This window comes from Nesoenas mayeri (genome assembly GCF_963082525.1).
Source record: "Nesoenas mayeri genome assembly, chromosome: 11".
Lineage (NCBI taxonomy): Eukaryota > Metazoa > Chordata > Aves > Columbiformes > Columbidae > Nesoenas > Nesoenas mayeri.
Genome location: NC_137563.1, coordinates 21,393,143 through 21,413,221, shown reverse-complemented (window position 1 = coordinate 21,413,221; position 20,079 = coordinate 21,393,143). Strand labels below are relative to the sequence as shown.

Sequence of the window (20,079 nt, the reverse complement as noted above, 5' to 3'; positions counted from 1 at the left end):
ATATCAGCAACAAAAGGAGTGCTAAGGAGAATCTCCATCCCCTGGTGAATGTGGGGGAAATATAGTGACAGAAGCGGAGGGAAAGGCTGAGGTACTAAATGCCTTTTTCACCTCAGTCTTTAGCAAATAGCAAAATTTCACCACCAGGTCCTGTGTTCCTTATAGGACCCTTTTTCCCTGACTTCACATTGCCTTTGTTTTGTTCAGCTGTAGACATTGTTTTTAGTCCATATCCTTGAAGGTACCATTTTGTCTGGATAAATCTTTCTTCTCAGCAAAGTGCAAAAATAGGCCCCTCTTCGCAGACGTCTGTGATCTCTCTGTGTTGGTCTTGGATAGTTGTTTTCCCAGTCAGTTCCATTTTTCCCAGCAAAATACAAGCTAGACTTCATCTTGCAGGCGTTTAGTGTAGTCTGCAGTTGCTTTTGGCAAATAACAGCTTAAAATCTAGGCAAATCTAGTCTAGTAAGCAACATGAATCAAAGAGTATATTAAAAATCATACAACCTTATATCTCTAAATAAGCCATTACATTTAGGTGTGCATCTACTTACGCTAAAAGACTAATCTTGAACTTGAATTGGGCTCATCCACTGACCTGTGAACAGTAAAACCATCGCCATACAGCTCACTCATTTAGCAGGGAGAGCTCAAAGTGGCTCATCCAGGCTGTCGCATTTATTGAATGCAGTGGTTGACTCGTAGTCAAACTGCACACAGTAGGAAAGGTTTGCACAAGACTCCCTGCGTACATAAGGCCTTTCCTTCCTCTGGAGCCTGGACCAAAGTGCTCTGGTTTGGCTGGGGATGTCGAGTGCTTTCACCACAGGGAACTGGTGGAGGTGATCACTGAGCCACTTTCCTTTATCTATCAGCAATCTTGGCTAACTGGGGAGGTCCCAGTTGACTGGAAGTTGGCTAACGTGATGCCCATCTACAAGAAGGGCCGTAAGAAGGACTCGGGGAACTACAGACCTGTCAGTCTAACCTTGTTGCTAGGGAAGGTCATGGGGCAGATCATCCTGAGTGACATCACACGGCACATACAAGAGAACCATAAGATCAGGCCCAGTCAACATGGGTTTATGAAAGCCAGGTCCTCTTTGACCAACCTGATCTCCTTGTATGACAAGGTGACCCACCTAGCAGATGAGGGAAAGGCTGTGGATGTTGTGTACTTAGACTTCAGTAAGGCCTTAGACACCGTATCCCACAGTATTCTTCTAGAGAAGCTGCAAATCAAGGCCTGGATGGTGTATCTGCAATGGGTAAAGAACTGGCTGGGTGGCTGAGCCCAAAGAGTTGTTGTGAACAGAGCCATATCCAGTTGGTAGCTGGTTACAAGTGGTGTCCCCAGGGCTCAGTATTGGGGTCAGTTTTGTTTAATCTCTTTATCGATGATGTGGATGAGGGGATTGAGTGCACTCTTAGTAAGTTTGCAGATGACACCAAATTGGGTGGGATTGTTGGTCTCTTCTCCCAAGTTGGAAGTGATAGGACAAGAGGAAATGTCCTCAAGTTGTACCAGGGGAAGTTTAAATTGGATATTAGGAAAAAAATTGGATATTAGGAAAAAATTCTTCCCAGAAAGGGTTGTCAGGCATTGGAACAGTCTGCCCAGGGTGGAGTCACCATCCCTGGAGCTGATTAAATGACATTTAAAGGAGGCTCTTAGGGACATGGTTTAGTACTATAGTTAGTTTAGGATTAGATTTGATGATCCTGAGAGTCTCTTCCAACTGAAACGATTCTATGATTCTATGATACGATTCCATGACATGAAACTGTAATCCAGGCTAAGACTGAAGGTGCTGAATGTCTGTGTAAAGACACACAGCACCTCAAAATTAAACACTTACAAACTGCTGCACCCCACATTAAGTTTGGAATTTGGTACCCAAGTACAAATAGATATCTGGTGCTCTTAGAAACACCCTTAATTCAGAGGCATGAAGCGTTACAAAGAACCTGCAACAGACGTGTCCAGTTCTGCATCCACAGGCAAAGCCAGAGTAGGTTACTCGAGGACATTTAACATGTCTGTAGTAGTCCATGCAAATACAGATCAATTCTTTCATCATTCACCATAATCTGGATCTGGAAAAGCAGACAGGCACATAAATACGTTCAAATATCTAAATCTAGGCAATATAAGTCATGCTGCTAAAGCTTGTGGAGATGAATCTCCCATCCATTTTTATGTTTAAATTTACATCGAGTTTCATGAGTAAGGTTTCCCTTCTACTTGATGGAAAGAAACACATCCCTCCAGTGGGCTGAGTCAAGTCAAATGTTGACAATATCACGTTTAAGTTATGCCCACCCAAAATAATACCACTCTCTCCAGCTATATAGGAGGTCTGAACAACCAGAGGGTCATTCAGCTGCTAAAACAGAGCTGTTAGGTAATTTCTTATCTTAGATCATCCAGGACACCTGCATGGGGCTGTTAGCTCTGCCTCAAGTCCTGCAAGAGGTACAAATGCATCTGTATTAGAAGCCAGAAACCACATGGGCTGCCATACACATGCCATCTAAATATGATGGAAGAAGATTCAAGTCCTCGAATATCTCCCCTTTGACTTAGATCTACACAATTACCTTCTTATTGTGTTAAACTACATGACATAATCAGACATTTTCCAGTCTCTTGCAACACAGTGTCCTTGTGAGCTCTTTCCTTAAAAACAGGTGAGCCTTGTCTTTGTTGTGAGCCTTGTCCTTGTTTTAGTCACATTCCTCCAGGAACGTGATTTTTTTCCTAGGAATTTTTTCAGGACAGTTCTCATCTCATGGTTCCTAAGAGTGTAGATCAAGGGGTTCAGAGCTGGGGTGACAGCACTGTATAGGAGAGACACTTGCACATCCCTTTGAAGGGACCTTCCTGACGAGGGTGGTGTATAATTGAAGAGCACTGGAATGTACAACAGTGCCACAACGGTGAGGTGGGAGGCACAGGTGAAGAAGGGCTTCCATCTTCCTTCCTGGGACCGGACTTTATGGAAGATGAAGCAGATGATGTAGAGGTAGGAGAGGACTATGAGGGCAAAGGAGCCTAGTGCAACAGATGTGGCAACAACATTGAGCAGGGTCATGTTGAGGCTGGTACTACTGCAAGCCAAATTCAACAGTGGCTTGATGTCACAGAAGAAGTGATGAATGTGGTTGTGGCCACAGAAAGTCAGCTGAGAGGTCATGACTGAGTGTATCATGGCATGCACAAAACCAATGGACCAGCTGGCCGTGGCCAGCAGCAGACAAGTCTCGGGGCTCATGACAAGGGTGTAGCGCAAAGGATTGCAGATGGCCACATAGCGGTCATAGGCCATGGTGGCCAGTAACACAACCTCAGTGCTGCCCAGGAAGTGGAAGAAGTGGAGCTGGGCTAAGCACCCACCAAAAGAGATGGGCTGATGTCCAAAGAGAAGGCCAGTCAACATCTTGGGAACAGTGACTGTGGAGTAGATGATGTGCAGGCAGGACAAGTTCCCCAGGAAGAAGTACATTGGTGTGTGAAGACGGGGCTCAGCTATCACCAGGGTCACAATGGCACCATTTCCCAGAAGACTGGTCGAGTAGAGCAACAGGAAGAAGACAAAGAAAAAGTGCTACAGCCCCTGGATATCAGTGAGACCCAAGAGGATGAACTCGCTGAGCGCAGTCTGGTTCAGCATTGCTGGAACAGTAAGAAACAAAAGCAAAATGTCAAGGTTCCACAGTTGTGAGCAGCAAGAGCATTACAAATCATCAGACATGTAATCAGACACAAAAGAAACTAACATGGACAAAAACAACTTGAATGTAGTTTTCTTCTGTCAAGTACCAAGAAAATCTTCAAATAAAGCCTTCCACCTATGCATAACAGCAGAGTATGTAAAAGGGGATACAGGGCTACTTTCTCACCTTCACCCTCACTCATATTTCAGTTGTCCTCATCTGTAACTTCCTGCTACAACTCGTGATCCCATCAATAAAACTTCTAACTTCTGATGCTTTCTTTCCACTATTGTGCCTACATTTCATTAAGCCGATTTCAGTTTTCAGATTTCTAATGGTTACCATCTCTTCCAGACAGTTCTGAGATATGAAAAATTGCACTTTCCAATTTTGTATTGACAGCCAGCAGAAGGTGCTCTAAGGTACCATACAGTCCTCAGCATTTCTTTTGGATGCTGATGAGAATAAAGGAAGAGGCTGCCCGAGCTTGTGATCACAAACTGGTTTTGCTATTGGACTGTATACTTTGCCTAAAGAATGTCTCTTGGTTGCTCAGCAGCAGACGAATGGGACAAAAGCCAAGATCTCATCTCCCGCAATTCTGTGATGGAGCAAGACTGAACTTGCAGGAGACGAGTTACCTGGTGCAAGTTCCAGACGAACGGGCTCATCCCACTCAAAGTTGGTCATACTGCCCAATGAGACAACACGGTCAGTTCTGTCACCATCGTTCATTTCTGGGTGATTCCCAACCATCCAGAATAAAGAACAAAATCCTGACATTATTTTAGTAGAGCAGGGAGGCACAGGTATTTCTGGCTTACAACAGAGACCCCAAATCTTACAAGGTGAGTAGTTTTCTCTGTACATTCAATGCAGTGATGACTAAAATTTATCAATCCAACTAATGAAAAAATAATGACTTTCAAAATACATCTTTTAAAGAGGTTAAAACATATATAGGTACATTTCACAGTCTTTCTCATCCATTCTGTTGTACTATATACTTCTACTCGAAACAAATGATTTTTGAAAGCCATTCAGAGAGGTCTCCAGCCCTATCACTCCGTTTCTCATGCTTCCTTAACTTAGTTTTTCAGCCTGAAAACAGGAAACAAACAGGGAACTTCCAAACTGATTTCACCATAAAAGAACATGAGCCTGTTGCACACATGCGTCACTCTGGAACACTGACCATATTTCTCTGAAAATGCCTTTAGTCTGATCTTTGAACAAGCTCCATTGGAAACATTAGATTTGATAATATTACAGCCTTATCAACCTTTTAGGGTGTCACCTGCATCGCAAGAGTTAGAGATGCCATTCTCTGTGCAATACCGATGCTTCAGTTTCTTCCATGTGATTTACCACCTTTAGGCTCCAAAGCCCTCCTCAGTGAAATGCATCTGCAGAAAGACAGCATTTCATTCAGGTGTGTTCCACTACCTCCTCTGGTTCTGTCTGTTTTTCTCAGCCAACCACAGGTGATCTAATCCCTTTCCTCTCTTCCTTCTGAACATCTTTTCTTTTCTTCTCCTTCTACTACTTCCCTTCTGTTTCACAGGTGCTGACTAATAAATACTCAAAGTAACTGATGAACACATCCAGTCAAATAGTTCTCCCAATCTGCTTTTTTCTTTTATTGATTTTTTTATTACTTTAAGACTCTACATTAAATACAAATGCAAAGACAAGATTTTTCATGTTGAAGCTTGCCTATTTTTCCAACTATTTAACTGATCAATCATAAAAAAGACATGAATTATGCACAAACCTCACTGTCAGTCAGCACTTTTCTCATTGTAGTAGGGCTCTCTGATTGAGAGTCAGAAAGCCGAGCTGAGGATAAACCAACATATTTTGTGGAGTTAAGAGACCGAGAATTTCTGCTCTCCTTTTTTCTGTAGTATCTCCTTGGCATTCTTGTAGCTGAGAGATCAATACTGCAGCTGTGATGACAACGACTACTGTGAGTTCTCAGGGGCTTGTAGTTATTCAGGTAGGATGCATGCAGGAAGCTTTGCAAATGGTACTAGAAATCTCTGATGACCTAGTTAGAGGAGGAATAAAGATTTTCCTTCATGTCCAAAACATACAAAATATCAGCAACCTCATGTGGGAATTAAATTTCCTTTTGCTTTGATCAGTCTCCTGAGATGAGATTTCTGAATCAATGGGGAATTGCACAGCAAAATAGTGTTGCCTGAAGAAAGTGCATAGATGAGCACCCATAAAACAGAAAAGATAAAGTGAAACAGTCCACAAAAAACAAACAACCAAACTACCCTGCTCCCCCCTAAAAGATCTGACACAAAGATCTCCATCTCAGTGCACAGAGTGTATGGCTGGAATCCCTCCTGAGTTGTGCATCCCCAGCTGACCTGAAGCTCTGTTTGGGCAACATTTCCTAAATCTCTTTCAAATATTAGAATTAGAATTAGTATTTGTGAAACCTCACATTTTTCCATCTGTTGTGCTCTCTTTGGATTTCTGATGTTTTCTTTTTGTTGTGGTTTCACAGATGAGGATGAGATTCTGGTGTCTTTGTAGCAAAATACTTGCCAAATTTGCATCTCAATGTCAGGAGTCAGCCCAAGGGCTCCTGGTTTCCTTTCTGAAGCAAAACAGTCACCCATAGAAATTGTGGGATCCATACCAAGGGCTGGCTGCCCTACATGCCACTCCAATAGTAAGACAGTTTTGGTTATTCTTGGTTTATAATTCCACACCCAGGTGTCACCAACAGCAGAGCAGAGATTGAAAATAAGAAGCTATAAGATGATAGGACAGACTGCAGAGATGAGGTGCAGGGCTCACCAGGTGAGTGCATTGACTGGCCCTGTTTTCATGGGACCAGTCCATTTTATCCCTTTCCTGTTTACCCTCCCTTTGTTTCTCCCTGTTTACCTTCATCGAGTCATTGATTGACAAGGTCTGGCTCTTCTCAATGTCTCCCTTATCGTTTGTCCCTTATTACCATGTCAAGGGACTCAGTTTATTCTGCAATTTTCTGCAACTGCATGAGCATCGTACCTCTCACACTCCCCTCTGTTGTGAGGAGAAAATTAAAGGGAAGTGAAAAGAGTTGTGGATCAAGGTAATGATGGTTTAATAAGGAGAGAAAAACTTGTGTACACAAGCAAAAGTGGACTTAATTCACAACTTCACATCATCAGGCAGATGTCCAGCCACTTCCTAGGAAGCAGGGACTCAGCATGCCTAAGTGTGGCTTGAGAAAACAAACACCTTAACCGTGAACACTGTCTCATCCTCCTCCATTCCTTGAGCTTTCCTTGTTGTGCAAAACCTCCTGTGGTATGGAATATCCCTTTGGGCAGTTTGGGGCAGCTGTCCTGGCTGTGTTCCCTCCCGGTCTCCATCCTATCCCAATACTATGGGTTTTTGTGAAGAGAAAGACTTGACTCTGAACAAGCACTGCTCAGCAATAGCCAAAATATTGGTATTTTTTCAACACTCTTTAAGCCAAAAATGCAAAGCACACACCACAGGAGCTGCTAGGAAGAAGGCTGACTCCATGCCAGCCCGACACAGTACAATCTCCTCCCCTCATTCCATGTCATCTTCATCATGCTCAGGTCCAACGTTCTCTGAAACATCGAAGTATCCTCTGACCATCCCATTCACACATTGTATTATTTCTGTAACCAACTGAAACCTTTCCACTTGCCTAACTCACAATGCATTAAAATCTTTCATCCTTCTAGCTCATGGCTTTATTTTCATTTCCTATTTTATCTGGTTTTTATTCCCAAAATCAACTCTTAGCAACACTTGTTACATTTACTCCTGTAGTGGATTGGGCTGCAGCTGGACTCCCACCCAGCTGTTCTCTCATGTCCCCTCCTCAACAGAACAGGACAGGAGGAGAAAATAAGATGAAAAATCTTATGCTGAAAGAAAATAGATGCACAAGCTCCATTTCACTTTGATGAACACTCCCTCTGGCAAGCCAGAGAAAGAATCAGACAGAAAGTACCAGGTTCAATGAGTTATGGATCCATCCCCTCCCTCAGCTTTCCCTCAATCTACATGAGAAGGGAACTAATTAAAACAAAGCTACCGCAGCGAGCTGGCGGTGTTTCAGCTTCCCCTTTCTGTCCTGAACTGAGCAAGTTACTAGCTAGCTTGGGAAAGAGATCTTTGTTCTGAGTGGAAACAAATCAGATCAAGTCTAGACTAGAACCCAGTCTCTCCCTCCAGTAGCAGGGACACTTGCAGGAGACATGGCTCCTCCCCTCCAATCATGAGCTACTAACTTGATTCTCAACGCATTATTGAGGGTTCTTTCTTGAGGGGAAATGATCCAGGCTATAACATTTGCATTGATGGAGAGGAGAACAAATATCTGTTTCCCAAGGCAGAGAGCTTGTCTGTTTAATGGACATGGAGGGAGAGGGGGGGAGGATAAGAATTTTACAATTTTCTTTGGGATTATTCCTACTCTGAGCAAGATTTACTTCTTTGTTTGCAAGGCCCGAGGTACAAGAACTATAATTTATCCCAATATGCCAAGTAAAAAAGGCCAAATATTTCAAGGATTTAACTGCAAAGAATTGCTCAAATAGCACAGGTCTTTTGAAAAGCATTTATCTTCATTCATAAATACCATTTATTTTTTTCCATTAGGGAAACACCTGTAATCTTTGCATGTACACGGAATCCATCACCTGGAGAGCGAAAAAACAGTCATCTGCTTCCCGAGTAACCACTTGTCAATACACGTCCTCAGGCTTTGCTTGACTTCCTGGTTCCTCAGGCTGTAGATGATGGGGTTGAGCATGGGAGTGACCACTGTGTAAGACAGGGAAACCATTTTCTTCATGTCGGATGAGAGGCTGGACTTGGGTCGCAGGTGAATGATGCCAGTTGTGCTGTAGAAAAGAGTCACAACCACCAGGTGAGCTGCACAGGTGGAAAAGGCTCGCCTCTGGCCCACAGCCAAGGGGATCTGAAGAACAGCATGGATAATGCAAAGGTAGGAGACGGCTATGAGAGAAAAGGGAATCATCACTATTAGGACAATAGCAATAAAAACCAGTAGTTCAAAGAAGGCTGTGTCTGCACACACTAGCTTCAGCAAAGGAGAAATATCACAAAAGAAATGATCAACTGTGTTTCTCCCACAGAAGGGCAGGGTAAATAACCATGTGGTGAAGCCCAGAGCCACAGGGACACCACACAGCCAAGACCCAATGGCCATCTTGAAGCAGCGATCCCTGTTCATCATGGTGGCATAATGCAACGGGTGGCATATTGCCGCTTGCCGGTCATAAGCCATTGCTCCTAAGAGGAAACACTCACAGGTGACAAAAAGAATAACGCAGTTGAGCTGCAAGGCGCAAGCTGTGAAGGAAATCACTTTTCTCTCCGCCAGCAGAATTGCAAGCATCTTGGGGACAATGGTGAGGCTGTAGCAGATTTCTGTCAAGGCAAGATTCTTTAGGAGGTAGTACATGGGCGTGTGTAGGACAGGGTCAACGGTTGTGATCACAACAATTAGAGAGTTCCCTATCAACGTGGCCAGGAACATGATGGAAATCAGCATGAAAAACAGGAGCTGCATCTTGCCATGGAAAGCAAACCCCGAAAGGAAGAAGTGAGTAGCGATGGTTTGGTTTCCTGGCTTCATTTCCTCAACAGGTTCTGTCCTAAGAGCGAAAAAGCAAAACAAAACACACAACAAAAGGGTTAGTAGCTTGGGACAGACTTGTGGTCTCAGGAATTGCTACACTTGAAAGTAAAATGGAGCTTAAAATATGAATGAGATGAAACTTGGATTGGATATGACAGTGACCCCAGTGGAAAAATATCTCAGCTGGGCAACCTCTTCAAGATCATCTTTAACAGTCACAGGCTCGGATGCATCTTCTCATATTTAGATAAACAGAAAATAGACATTCAAATTTCCAATAACCATTCTGTCTTTATTTTATATGGAAAGAAATGAATCCTTCCAAAGGGCAGGTCACCTTAGTGTAAGAGTGGCATCTATGATGTGACAGAAGAATTCACTGTGGATGGGCTGGATGTCTCTCAGTAAATTTCAACATCTAAATGTCTGCAAGCATCTAAATGTGAACCAGTCATCTTGGAACTGGTTTGTATTGAATGGTGGGAAATACTGCACGAGACAGAAGCACCATTAATTTCCTTCTAAGGTGGATGTCCAAGGATGCCAGGATTGGAGGATCATTAATAATGAAATGAGTATACAATGGCCTAATTTTTTGATAGCTGGAATTAACTGAAATATTATTGGTGCTCTAAGCCAGGTGATATGGAGATCCTGTGGCTTCCCACCTCCTGGTCTGACTCAAGCAGAAGTGATCCACCTGCGTTATTTTCACTGTTAACCCTGCAAAATACAATCCAAACCTAAACAGCTTTAAATTCAGAAAAGTGTTCACTCACTTACTTTTGTTTCATCAAATCATATAAAATCCGTATTCTGAGTATTCATTCAAGGTAAGCTCTGGGAAGTAACATGATGCTCAGCGTACCAACGGCTGCCCACATGAACGTGGCTGCCAGCATCTACACCTGGCTGCCATTTTCTGGGATTTATCATCTCAGCAGATCTGCTCACAGCATTATTTCTCTGGGAAACTTCCTGGACTGTTTCAGCCAAAATATACTTGGCTGATTTTTGAAAGACAAAGATGAAAGGGAAAAGGGGCGGGAGGAGGTGAAAGAGTATGGATGCTGTGATTCCCTTAATCAACATATTTGTCAGCAAAATAGGCAGCTACAGTTGCCAAGGTTTTCTATAGACAATAGAAATAAAATACTGTCAGTATAATTACTGTTTCACCCCTGTAGGCATCTCAGATAATATTAATCACTGATGCCTCGGAGGTTCCTATTTCTCTTGTTTGAGTGGCTAATTCAGAGTTAAAAATCTGCACTTCTGGTTCCTAAAGGCAGGTGAGATGGATTCCCCTTGTATGTCATAATAACAGTTCCAGCTTCGAATGAGAAAAAATAAACCATGGAAACACACTTATGTCTTGGTTCTGCCATAGGAATCAAGTAAGAATCAAGTAAGAATGAGGAACAGAAATATTACCTTATCTTACTACAACGGGTAGAGTTTTCTCTCTCTCTTCAGCAGAGGCAATAATTCTCAAGGCAGAGAGGATGAGAAGTTATGACTAGAGAGAAAAAGGGAAAGGAACATTACTTTGATTTCATCTGTAAGAGGTTGCATCTTGTCTCTGATTCCAAAGGCTCTGACAGCAAATGGGTGGAAGCATTTGAATTTTCACTTGCTCCCAGTAGGATCAGATCTCCAGACAGCAACTTCTTAGGATGATGAGATCATGAGTTATGTGATCTTTTTTTTTTTTTTAATATCTTTGGGCTATATGAATGTGCAGTATGTCTTATGACATACTAGTAATCTAATTATAGTATTAGCAGTGTTTCCTTCCACATGTTCAGAACTGTATGAGTAAGCAAAAAAAAATAGTTAACAGAAATAACAGGGTATTCTTTTTTCTTTTTCTTCTCTAGTTGACTAGTATTTAGGGGGAAAAAATGGAATTTGATGTATGTTTCACAGTAGCTGAAAATTCTTCTAAAAGATCATAATGAATTCTTGAGTAGCAATGGTGTTATGAATATAGAGCATTGTAATAAGATACCAATGTGTTACATGGCCCTAAATACAACAAGCCATAGAATAACAGCTATTTTTAGGCCACTTTATTCTGGAAATCATAGATTTCTTTTGGTAGATGTTTGCTGGTCATCTGAAGCACTCTTCATGAGGGTGTGGTAGCTCCATGTAAGTTAGAGGGGAAAAATTAGGTGATGTGAATTCAAGACTGAGGTATTTAACACTTAATCAACTCTGTAAAGCCTGGGTTTGCATCCTGAAATATCTAGGAAGACGAGTCAAGCAAGAGGAAGAAATTGTACCAGTGCAGTTGGAAACGTCACAGAGGAGCCATTAATATTCTCCTGTTGCTAAGGAGGATGATTTAGAGTCCCAACTCCCTGACCATGCACTGTGTGCAGCAGGATCTCATCTTGCTGCTGCTCTGTCACAGGTTACATGGCTTTCTCATTTCTGTGAATTCTCTCTTTGTCTCATCCGCGTGAATGGAAATGTCTTTATCCGTGTGTGGTGACCTGGCTTTGGGCGGCTGCCAGGCTCCCACGCAGCCGCTCGCTCACTCCCCCTCCTCAACAGGACAGGACAGGACAGGACGGGGGAGAAAACAAGAGGAAAAGCTTCCAACTCAGGGAGATCACTTACAAATTGCCATCATGGACAATTCAGACTGACCCTAATAAATGCTCAAGATATGTTACTTTAACATATACATATACTAAAATGAATTTTGCCCTGCTCTATGTTGGTTTTTCCTTAAGTACAACTGCTTGTTAGAGTTTTTGCTTGTTTGTCAAAAAAGCCAAAACCATATGCAAACAAATAAACCCTCCAGTTTCCTTTCATATTGAGGCGATTATGGTTTCTTTTGCAACAGCTGTGAACACTTGCTCCATCCCCCTCCTGTGAGCCTCAAGCGCTCCTGGGCTCTGCCTGCCTCTTCAGAGCATTCCCGCAGTGTGTGGTGTGTGTGCGTGTTTTGCATGGCTAAAGGGATTTTTCATCAGCCACACAGGTATGTTCTCTGAAGCATCAGTCTGCCAGTTTGCATGGTGAAAGTGCATGAGATAATGAAGAGTTCTTATTTTTCAAACGTTCATGCTCTGTCTGAGCATGCAATAGACTCAGTTATGAAAGCCAAAGCTGAAATGAAATTGAATCTGGCCAGGGATGTCAAAGACAGCAAGAAAAGCTTCTGTAAGTACACAGGTGACAAAAGGCAGACACAGGAAAATGTGGGCCCATTGCTGAATGAGTTGGGGGACCTGGTGACACAGGACACGGAAAAGGTGGATGTACCGAATGCCGCCTTGTCCTTGGTGTTTATTAGCAAGACCAGGCTTCAGGAATCCCAGACCCTAGAGGTCAGGGGCAGAGTCTGGAGCATGGATGTCATATCCTTGGTGAAAGAAGATCACGGCAGGGAATACCGGACATACATAATTCCACAAACCCTGATGGGATGTTCCCATGAGTGCTGAGGGAGCTGGCTGAAGTCATCATGAGGCCACTCTGCAGAATCTTTGTATGCTCACTGTGACTGGGGGAGATGTCTGAGGACCGAAGGAATGGAAATGTCACTCCTGTCTTTGAAAAGGACAAGAAGGAGGACATGGAGAACTACAGGCTGCCCAGCTTCACCTTGGTCCCTGGGAAGGTCATGGAGCAACTCATGAGATGAACCTTTTCCAAGCTGATGTGGCTTAAACCCAGCGAGCAATCAAAACCATGACAGCTGCTCGCTCAGTCCACCTGTCCCCCCTCTCCAAACAGGGGAGAGAAGCAAAAGGGAAAGGGGAAACTCATGGATTGACATAAAACCAGCTTAATAAAATAACAAAATAAAGTAATATACTCCTACTGCAACTAATTATAATGTGTCTAAAATCAAAATAAGATGGAAATCCTCTGTGAGTTGTTCTTCAACTGATTCATCAGTGAATAGAAAGGAAGGACCCTCTAGCCAGAGGAAGACTCCATGCTGACATCCTTTATCTTGCTGTTGGAAGGGAAGGCAGCCTGTACATGACAAAGTGTTGTTTCTGCACAGCTTCAAAGCACAACCATGTGAGTTACTTACACCTGCTGGCATACTTTGTGCAGAAGTCGTATCTGGTCCATAAAGAATCACATTTCATCAAGAAAGACGACTCAACAGAGAAGAAGATGGAAAAAAAGCATTAGTGATATAGAATTCCAAGCAAATCCCAGCCTAACAGACTAGTTCCTTGTCGAGGGTTTTGGTTGTGGGGTGACAATAAAACCCTGGCGGATGTATTGTTAACCTCCTCTCCTCCCCCCACGTTCCCCTTTTGCCCCTCCCTCTCCCCCCTTCTCACTCAGGACAGGCGATGGAGAGGAAAAGAAGAACAGAGAGAAGAGAATTGGAAAAATTAAAAATGTTTTACTAATGCTACTAATAAGAATAGAGAAAATAATACAAAATATACAAAACCTACCTTGAAAGTCTCAGCAACTGCAGAGCCGGCACCCGAAGTCCTGGACTGGATTCCACAGCCAACTGGAGCTGGATTCAGTCTCTCACTAGGGACGACTAGCAAGATCCTCTCCTAATGTCAACCATGAGGAAAAAGGGACGAGGTCCTCATGATCTCCCACTTTTATATGAAGTATTCACGTGAATGGAATGTTATACACAGTTGGTCACTTTCTTGGTCACTTGTTTCTTGTTGTCCATCTCATGAGATGTGAATCTGTCCTTATCATTAAGTTTGCATTCCATTGCTAGGTTTACCAAAACATGTATCTGATTCTCAGGGAAAATGCAGCTAATATGAAGGCTTTAGCTGACAGGCAAAATCACTAAAAGAAAAACTTATTTTTAACAAAACCAAGACATTCCTGAATGTCATGCGACTCTGACATAACTTAAGAAGAACCTGACATCACTTTCAATGTCCTGGGAAAATGATAAACTACAAGCACCTCCAGACAGTGATCATCTTGTACAAAGTAATTATTGAGACAACTGGGATGGCACTGGGAAGTGCCTTTGGTTTTGTCCTTTATAGAGACAGTCTAAGACTGGTTTTTAGGTATGTGTACACAGGTGTACAGGAATGGTTTAGACCCTATGGAGTGTGCCAGCTGGGGTCTAAATATCATCACAGAAGAAGAAGGGACTATATTAAGTTCTGGGTCACATCCATCATGCTAGGATACCTTATCTTGTCAAGAACTGCACTGCAGATCTCCATTTAGGCAACTGAATCTGGATCTCATACCCCTACTCATGACTTGGTGAGCTTGATCACTTCATAAACAGGGACACAGACAAGCAGAGATGTCATGCTTTCTTCCTCTTGGTGTACAACACAAAAGGTGGGCCCTGGGGGTCCCAGAGAACCATGCAGTGGGCAAGAATTGGGCTGATGGGTCAGGCTCAAAGGGTTCTAGTAAAAAGTTTTTGTTGGGCTGGTGAGCAGCCACTACGGGGTCCTGCAGGGATCCATCTTAGGGCCAGATATCTTCATAAACAACTTAAACGCAGGACTTAAAGGAATATTAAGTAAGTTCACCAATGACACAAAACTGGGAGAAGATGTTTTCTGGTTTTTTTGGAAGGAGGGCTGAGGGTGGGTTGGTTGGTTTGGTTAGTTTTGGGAAGGTTTTGTTATTATCTAGTCTCTGTGGGCTGCTTTATTTTCACTCTTCTACTTCGCAGGTGCTCATCTACACAGTACATTGCTGTGCAATTCCCCATTGATTCAGAAAACTCATCTCAGGAGACTGATCAAAGCAATAGGAAATTTAATTCCCACATGATGTTGTTGATATTTTGCACATTCTGGACAAGAAGAAAAGACTTTCTGCTCCTCTAATTTGGTCATCAGAGATTTCTGGTAACATTTGCAAAGTCTTCTCCTTACATCCTACCCAAATAACTGCAAGCCCCTGAGAACTCACAGTAGTCATTGTCATCACAGCTGCAGCATTGATCTCTCAGCTACAAGAATGCCAAGGAGATATCACAGAAATAAGGAGAGTAGAAACACTCTTAACTCCACAAAATCCGTTGTTTTGTCCTCAGCTTTGCTTCCTGGCTCTCAATCAAAGGGCCCTACTGCAATGAGAAAAGTGCTGATTGATAGTGAGGTGAGGATTGTGCAGAACTATTTTTTTTATATGACGTAATTTATATAGTTGGAAAAATAGGAAAACCTCAGCATGAAACATCTTGTATTTGCATTTGTATTTAAGTTATAGGAAACTAAAATAACAATAAAATTGAAAACAAAAGAGAATAAATTTGGGAAAGCTATTTTTTTTGACTGCATGTGCTCATCAGTTTATCACAGAAAATATCAGTCAGCATTTGGGAAACAGAATGGAAGTGTTAGAAACAGAAGAAAAGAAATGTTTAGAAGGAGAGAGGAAAGGGATTAGATCACCTGTGGTTGGCTGAGAAAAACAGGCAGAACCAGAGGAGGTAGTGGAACACACCTGAATGAAATGCTGTCTTTCTGCAGGTGCATTTCAATGAGGAGGGCTTTGGAGCCTAAAGGTGGCAAATCACATGGAAGAAACTGAAGCATCGGTATTGCACAGAGAATGGCATCTCTAACTCTTGCGATGCAGGTGACACCCTAAAAGGTTGATAAGGCTGTAATATTATCAAATCTAATGTTTCCAATGGAGCTTGTTCAAAGATCAGACTAAAGGCATTTTCAGAGAAATATGGTCAGTGTTCCAGAGTGGACGCATGTGTGCAACAGGCTCATGTTCTTTTATGGTGAAATCAGTTTGGAAGTTCCCTGTTTCCTGTTTTCATGCTGAAAAACAAAGCTAAGGAAGCATGAGAACAGGAGTGATAGGGCTGGAGACTTCTCTGAATGGCTTTCAAAAATCACCTATTTATAGGAGAAGTATATAGTGCAGCAGAATGGATGAGAAAGACTGTAGAATGTACGTATCTTGGCTTTTGTCCCATTCGTCTGCTGCTGAGCAACCTAGAGACATTCTTTAGGCAAAGTATACAGTCCAATAGCAAAACCAGTTTGTGATCACAAGCTCGGGCAGCCTCTTCCTTTATTCTCATCAGCATCCAAAAGAAACGTTGATGACTGTATGGTACCTTAGAGCACCTTCTGCTGGCTGTTGATACAAATTTGGAAATTGTGCAGTTTTTGAGATGGAAGAATTGTCTGGAAGAGATGGTAGCCATTAAAAATGTTAAAGTTGAGATCGACTTAATGAAATGTAGGGACAATACTTGAAAGAAAGCATCAGAAGTTAGAAGTCTTTTTATGGGATCACGAATTGTAGCAAGAAGTTACAGATGAGCACACTTGAAATATGTGGGTGAAGGTGAGGAAGCAGTTCTGTTTTACATCCTACATATTCTGCTCTTATGCATAGGTGGAATACTTTATTTTAAGATTTTCTTGGTTCTAGATAGAAATAGGAGAAGACTACATTTAAGTTGGTTTTGTCCATGTTAGTTTCTTTTGTGTTTGATTACGTCTGATGTTTTGTAATGCTCTTGCTGCTCACAACTGTGGAACCTTGACATTTTGCTTTTGCTTCTTATTGTTCCAGCAATGCTCAACCAGACTGAGCTCAACGAGTTCATCCTCTTGGGTCTCACTGATATCCAGGGGCTGCAGCACTTTTTCTTTGTCTTCTTCCTGTTGCTCTACTTGACCAGTCTTCTGGGAAATGGTGCCATTGTGATCATGGTGATAGCTGAGCCCCGTCTTCACACACCAATGTACTTCTTCCTGGGGAACTTGTCCTGCCTGCACATCATCTACTCCACAGTCACTGTTCCCAAGATGTTGACTGGCCTTCTCTTTGGACATCAGCCCATCTCTTTCGGAGAGTGCTTAGCCCAGCTCCACTTCTTCCACTTCCTGGGCAGCACTGAGGTTGTGTTACTGGCCACCATGGCCTATGACCGCTATGTGGCCATCTGCAATCCTTTGCGCTACACCCTTGTCATGAGCCCCCAGACTTGTCTGCTGCTGGCCGCGGCCAGCTGGTCCATTGGTTTTGTGCATGCCATGATACACTCAGTCATGACCTCTCAGCTGACTTTCTGTGGCCACAACCACATTCATCACTTCTTCTGTGACATCAAGCCACTGTTGAATTTGGCTTGCAGTAATACCAGCCTCAACATGACCCTCCTCAATGTCATTACCACATCTGTTGCACTAGGCCCCTTTGCCCTCATAGTCCTCTCCTACCTCTACATCATCTGCTTCATCTTCCATAAAGTCTGGTCCCAGGAAGGAAGATGGAAGCCCTTCTCCACCTGTGCCTCCCACCTCACCGTTGTGGCACTGTTGTACATTCCAGTGCTCTTCAATTATACACCACCCTCGTCAGGAAGGTCCCTTCAAAGGAATGTACAAGTGTCTCTCCTGTACAGTGCTGTCACCCCAGCTCTGAACCCCTTGATCTACACTCTTAGGAACGAGGAGATGAGAACTGCCCTGAAAAAAGTGCTAGGGAAAATATCACGGTCCTGGAGGAATGTGACTAAAACAAGGACAAGGCTCACAACAAAGACAAGGCTCACTGTTTTTAAGGAAAGAGCTCACAAGGACACTGTGTTGCAAGAGACTGGAAAATGTCTGATTATGTCATGTAGTTTAACACAATAAGAAGGTAATTGTGTAGATCTAAGTCAAAGGGGAGATATTCAAGGATTTGATGCTTCTTCCACCATATTTACCTGTCTTATGGTAGCCTGTGTGGTCTCCGGCTTCTAATACAGATGCATTTGTGCCTCTTGCAGGACTTGAGGCAGAGCTGAAAGTCCCATGCAGGTGTCCTGGATGATCTAAGATAAGAAATTACTTGACAACTCTGTTTAAGCAGCTGAATGACCCTCTGGTTGTTCAGACCTCCTATATAGCTGAAGAGAGTTAGCATGTAGTACATTTCCGGTGGGCATAACTTGAGCGTGACATTGTCAACGTTTGACTTGAGTCAGCCCACTGGAGGGATGCGTTTTTTTCCATCAAGTAGAAGGGAAACCTTACTCATGAAACTCGATGTAAATTTAAACTTAAAATTGGATAGGAGATTCACCTGCACAAGCTTTAGCAGCGTGGCTTATCTTGCCTAGATTTAGATATTTAAAAGTATTTATGTGCCTGTCTGCTTTTCCAGACACAGATTATGGTGAATGATGAAAGAATTGATCTGTATTTGCATGGACTACTACAGACATGTTAAATGTCCTCGAGTAACCTACTCTGACTTTGCCTGTGGATGCAGAACTGGACATGTCTGTTGCAGGTTCTTTGTCACACCTCATGCCTCTGAATTAAGGACATTTCTAAGAGCACTAGATATCTCTTTATACTTGAGCATCAAATCCCAAACTTAATGTGGGGTGCAGCAGTTTGTAAGTGTTTAATTTTGAGGTGCTGTGTTTCTTTAAACAGACATTCAGCACCTTCAGTCTTAGCCTGGATTACAGTTCCATGTCATGTAATCATATCATAGAATCATAGAATCGTTTCAGTTGGAAGAGACTCTCAGGATCAAGTCCGATCATAACCTACTATAGCACTAAACCATGTCCCTAGAAACCTCCTTTAAACGCGTTTTAATCAGCTCCAGGGATGGTGACTCCACCCTGGGCAGACTGTTCCAATGCCTGACAACCCTTTCTGGGAAGAATTTTTTCCTAATATCCAATTTTTTTTTCTAATATCCAATTTAAACTTCCCCTGGTACAACTTGAGGACATTTCCTCTTGTCCTATCACTTCCAACTTGGGAGAAGAGACCAACACTCCTGCCCAATTTGGTGTCATCTACAAATATACTAAGAGTGCACTCATTCCCCGCATCCAGATCATCGATAAAGAGATTAAACAAAACTGACCCCAATACTGAGCCCTGGGGACACCACTTGTAACCAGCTACCAACTGGATATGGCTCCGTTCACCACAACTCTTTGGGCTTAGCCATCCAGACAGTTTTTTTACCCATTGCAGATACACCATCCAGGCCATGATCTGCAGCTTCTCCAGAATAATACTGTGGGATACGGTGTCAAAGGCCTTACTGGAATCTAAGTATACAACATCCACAGCCTTTCCCTCATCTGCTAGGTGGGTCACCTTGTCATACAAGGAGATCAGGTTGGTCAAACAGGACTTGCCTTTCATAAACCCTTGTTGACTGGGCCTGACCTTATGGTTCTCTTGTATGTGCCGTGTGATGTCACTCAGGATGATCTGCCCCATGACCTTCCCTAGCAACAAGGTTAGACTGACAGGTCTGTAGTTCCCTGAGTCCTTCTTACGGCCCTCCTTGTAGATGAGCATCACGTTAGCCAACTTCCAGTCAACTGGGACCTCCCCAGTTAGCCAAGATTGCTGATAGATAAAGGAAAGTGGCTCAGTGATCACCTCCACCAGTTCATGTGGTGAAAGCACTCGACATCCCCAGCCAAACCGGAGCAGTTTGGTCCAGGCTCCAGAGGAGGGAAAGGCCTTATGTACGCAGGGAGTCTCGTGCAGACCTTTCCTACTGTGTGCAGTTTGACTACGAGTCAACCACTTCATTCAATAAATGCGACAGCCTGGATGAGCCACTTTGAGCTCTCCCTGCTAAATGAGTGAGCTGTATGGCGATGGTTTTACTGTTCACAGGTCAGTGGATGAGCCCAATTCAAGTTCAAGATTAGTCTTTTAGCGTAAGTAGATGCACACCTAAATGTAATGGCTTATTTAGAGATATAA

The 20,079-nt window shown here is 43.0% G+C and overlaps 2 protein-coding genes and 1 pseudogene across 3 annotated transcripts; 1 reads left to right on the top strand and 2 right to left on the bottom strand.

Annotated features, from left to right (window-relative positions):
- Positions 1-2,681: 2,681 nt before the first annotated feature.
- LOC308044752 (olfactory receptor 12D2-like) lies at positions 2,682-3,674 on the bottom strand (annotated as a pseudogene). The gene has a single exon. The product of its transcript is annotated as an olfactory receptor 12D2-like (transcript).
- A 4,727-nt stretch (positions 3,675-8,401) lies between these two features.
- On the bottom strand, positions 8,402-14,571 carry LOC308044751 (olfactory receptor 10A7-like; the record flags this gene model as incomplete). The annotated part of the gene is made up of 2 exons (XM_080351618.1): positions 8,402-9,386; positions 14,537-14,571. The coding sequence occupies 2 exons, from the start codon at positions 14,569-14,571 to the stop codon at positions 8,402-8,404; spliced, it is 1,020 nt and encodes a 339-aa protein (XP_080207744.1).
- Positions 14,572-16,914: 2,343 nt separating this feature from the next.
- Positions 16,915-18,134, top strand: LOC308044750 (olfactory receptor 12D1-like; the record flags this gene model as incomplete). The annotated part of the gene is made up of 2 exons (XM_080351617.1): positions 16,915-17,853; positions 18,117-18,134. The coding sequence occupies 2 exons, from the start codon at positions 16,915-16,917 to the stop codon at positions 18,132-18,134; spliced, it is 957 nt and encodes a 318-aa protein (XP_080207743.1).
- Between the last annotated feature and the right edge of the window lie 1,945 nt (positions 18,135-20,079).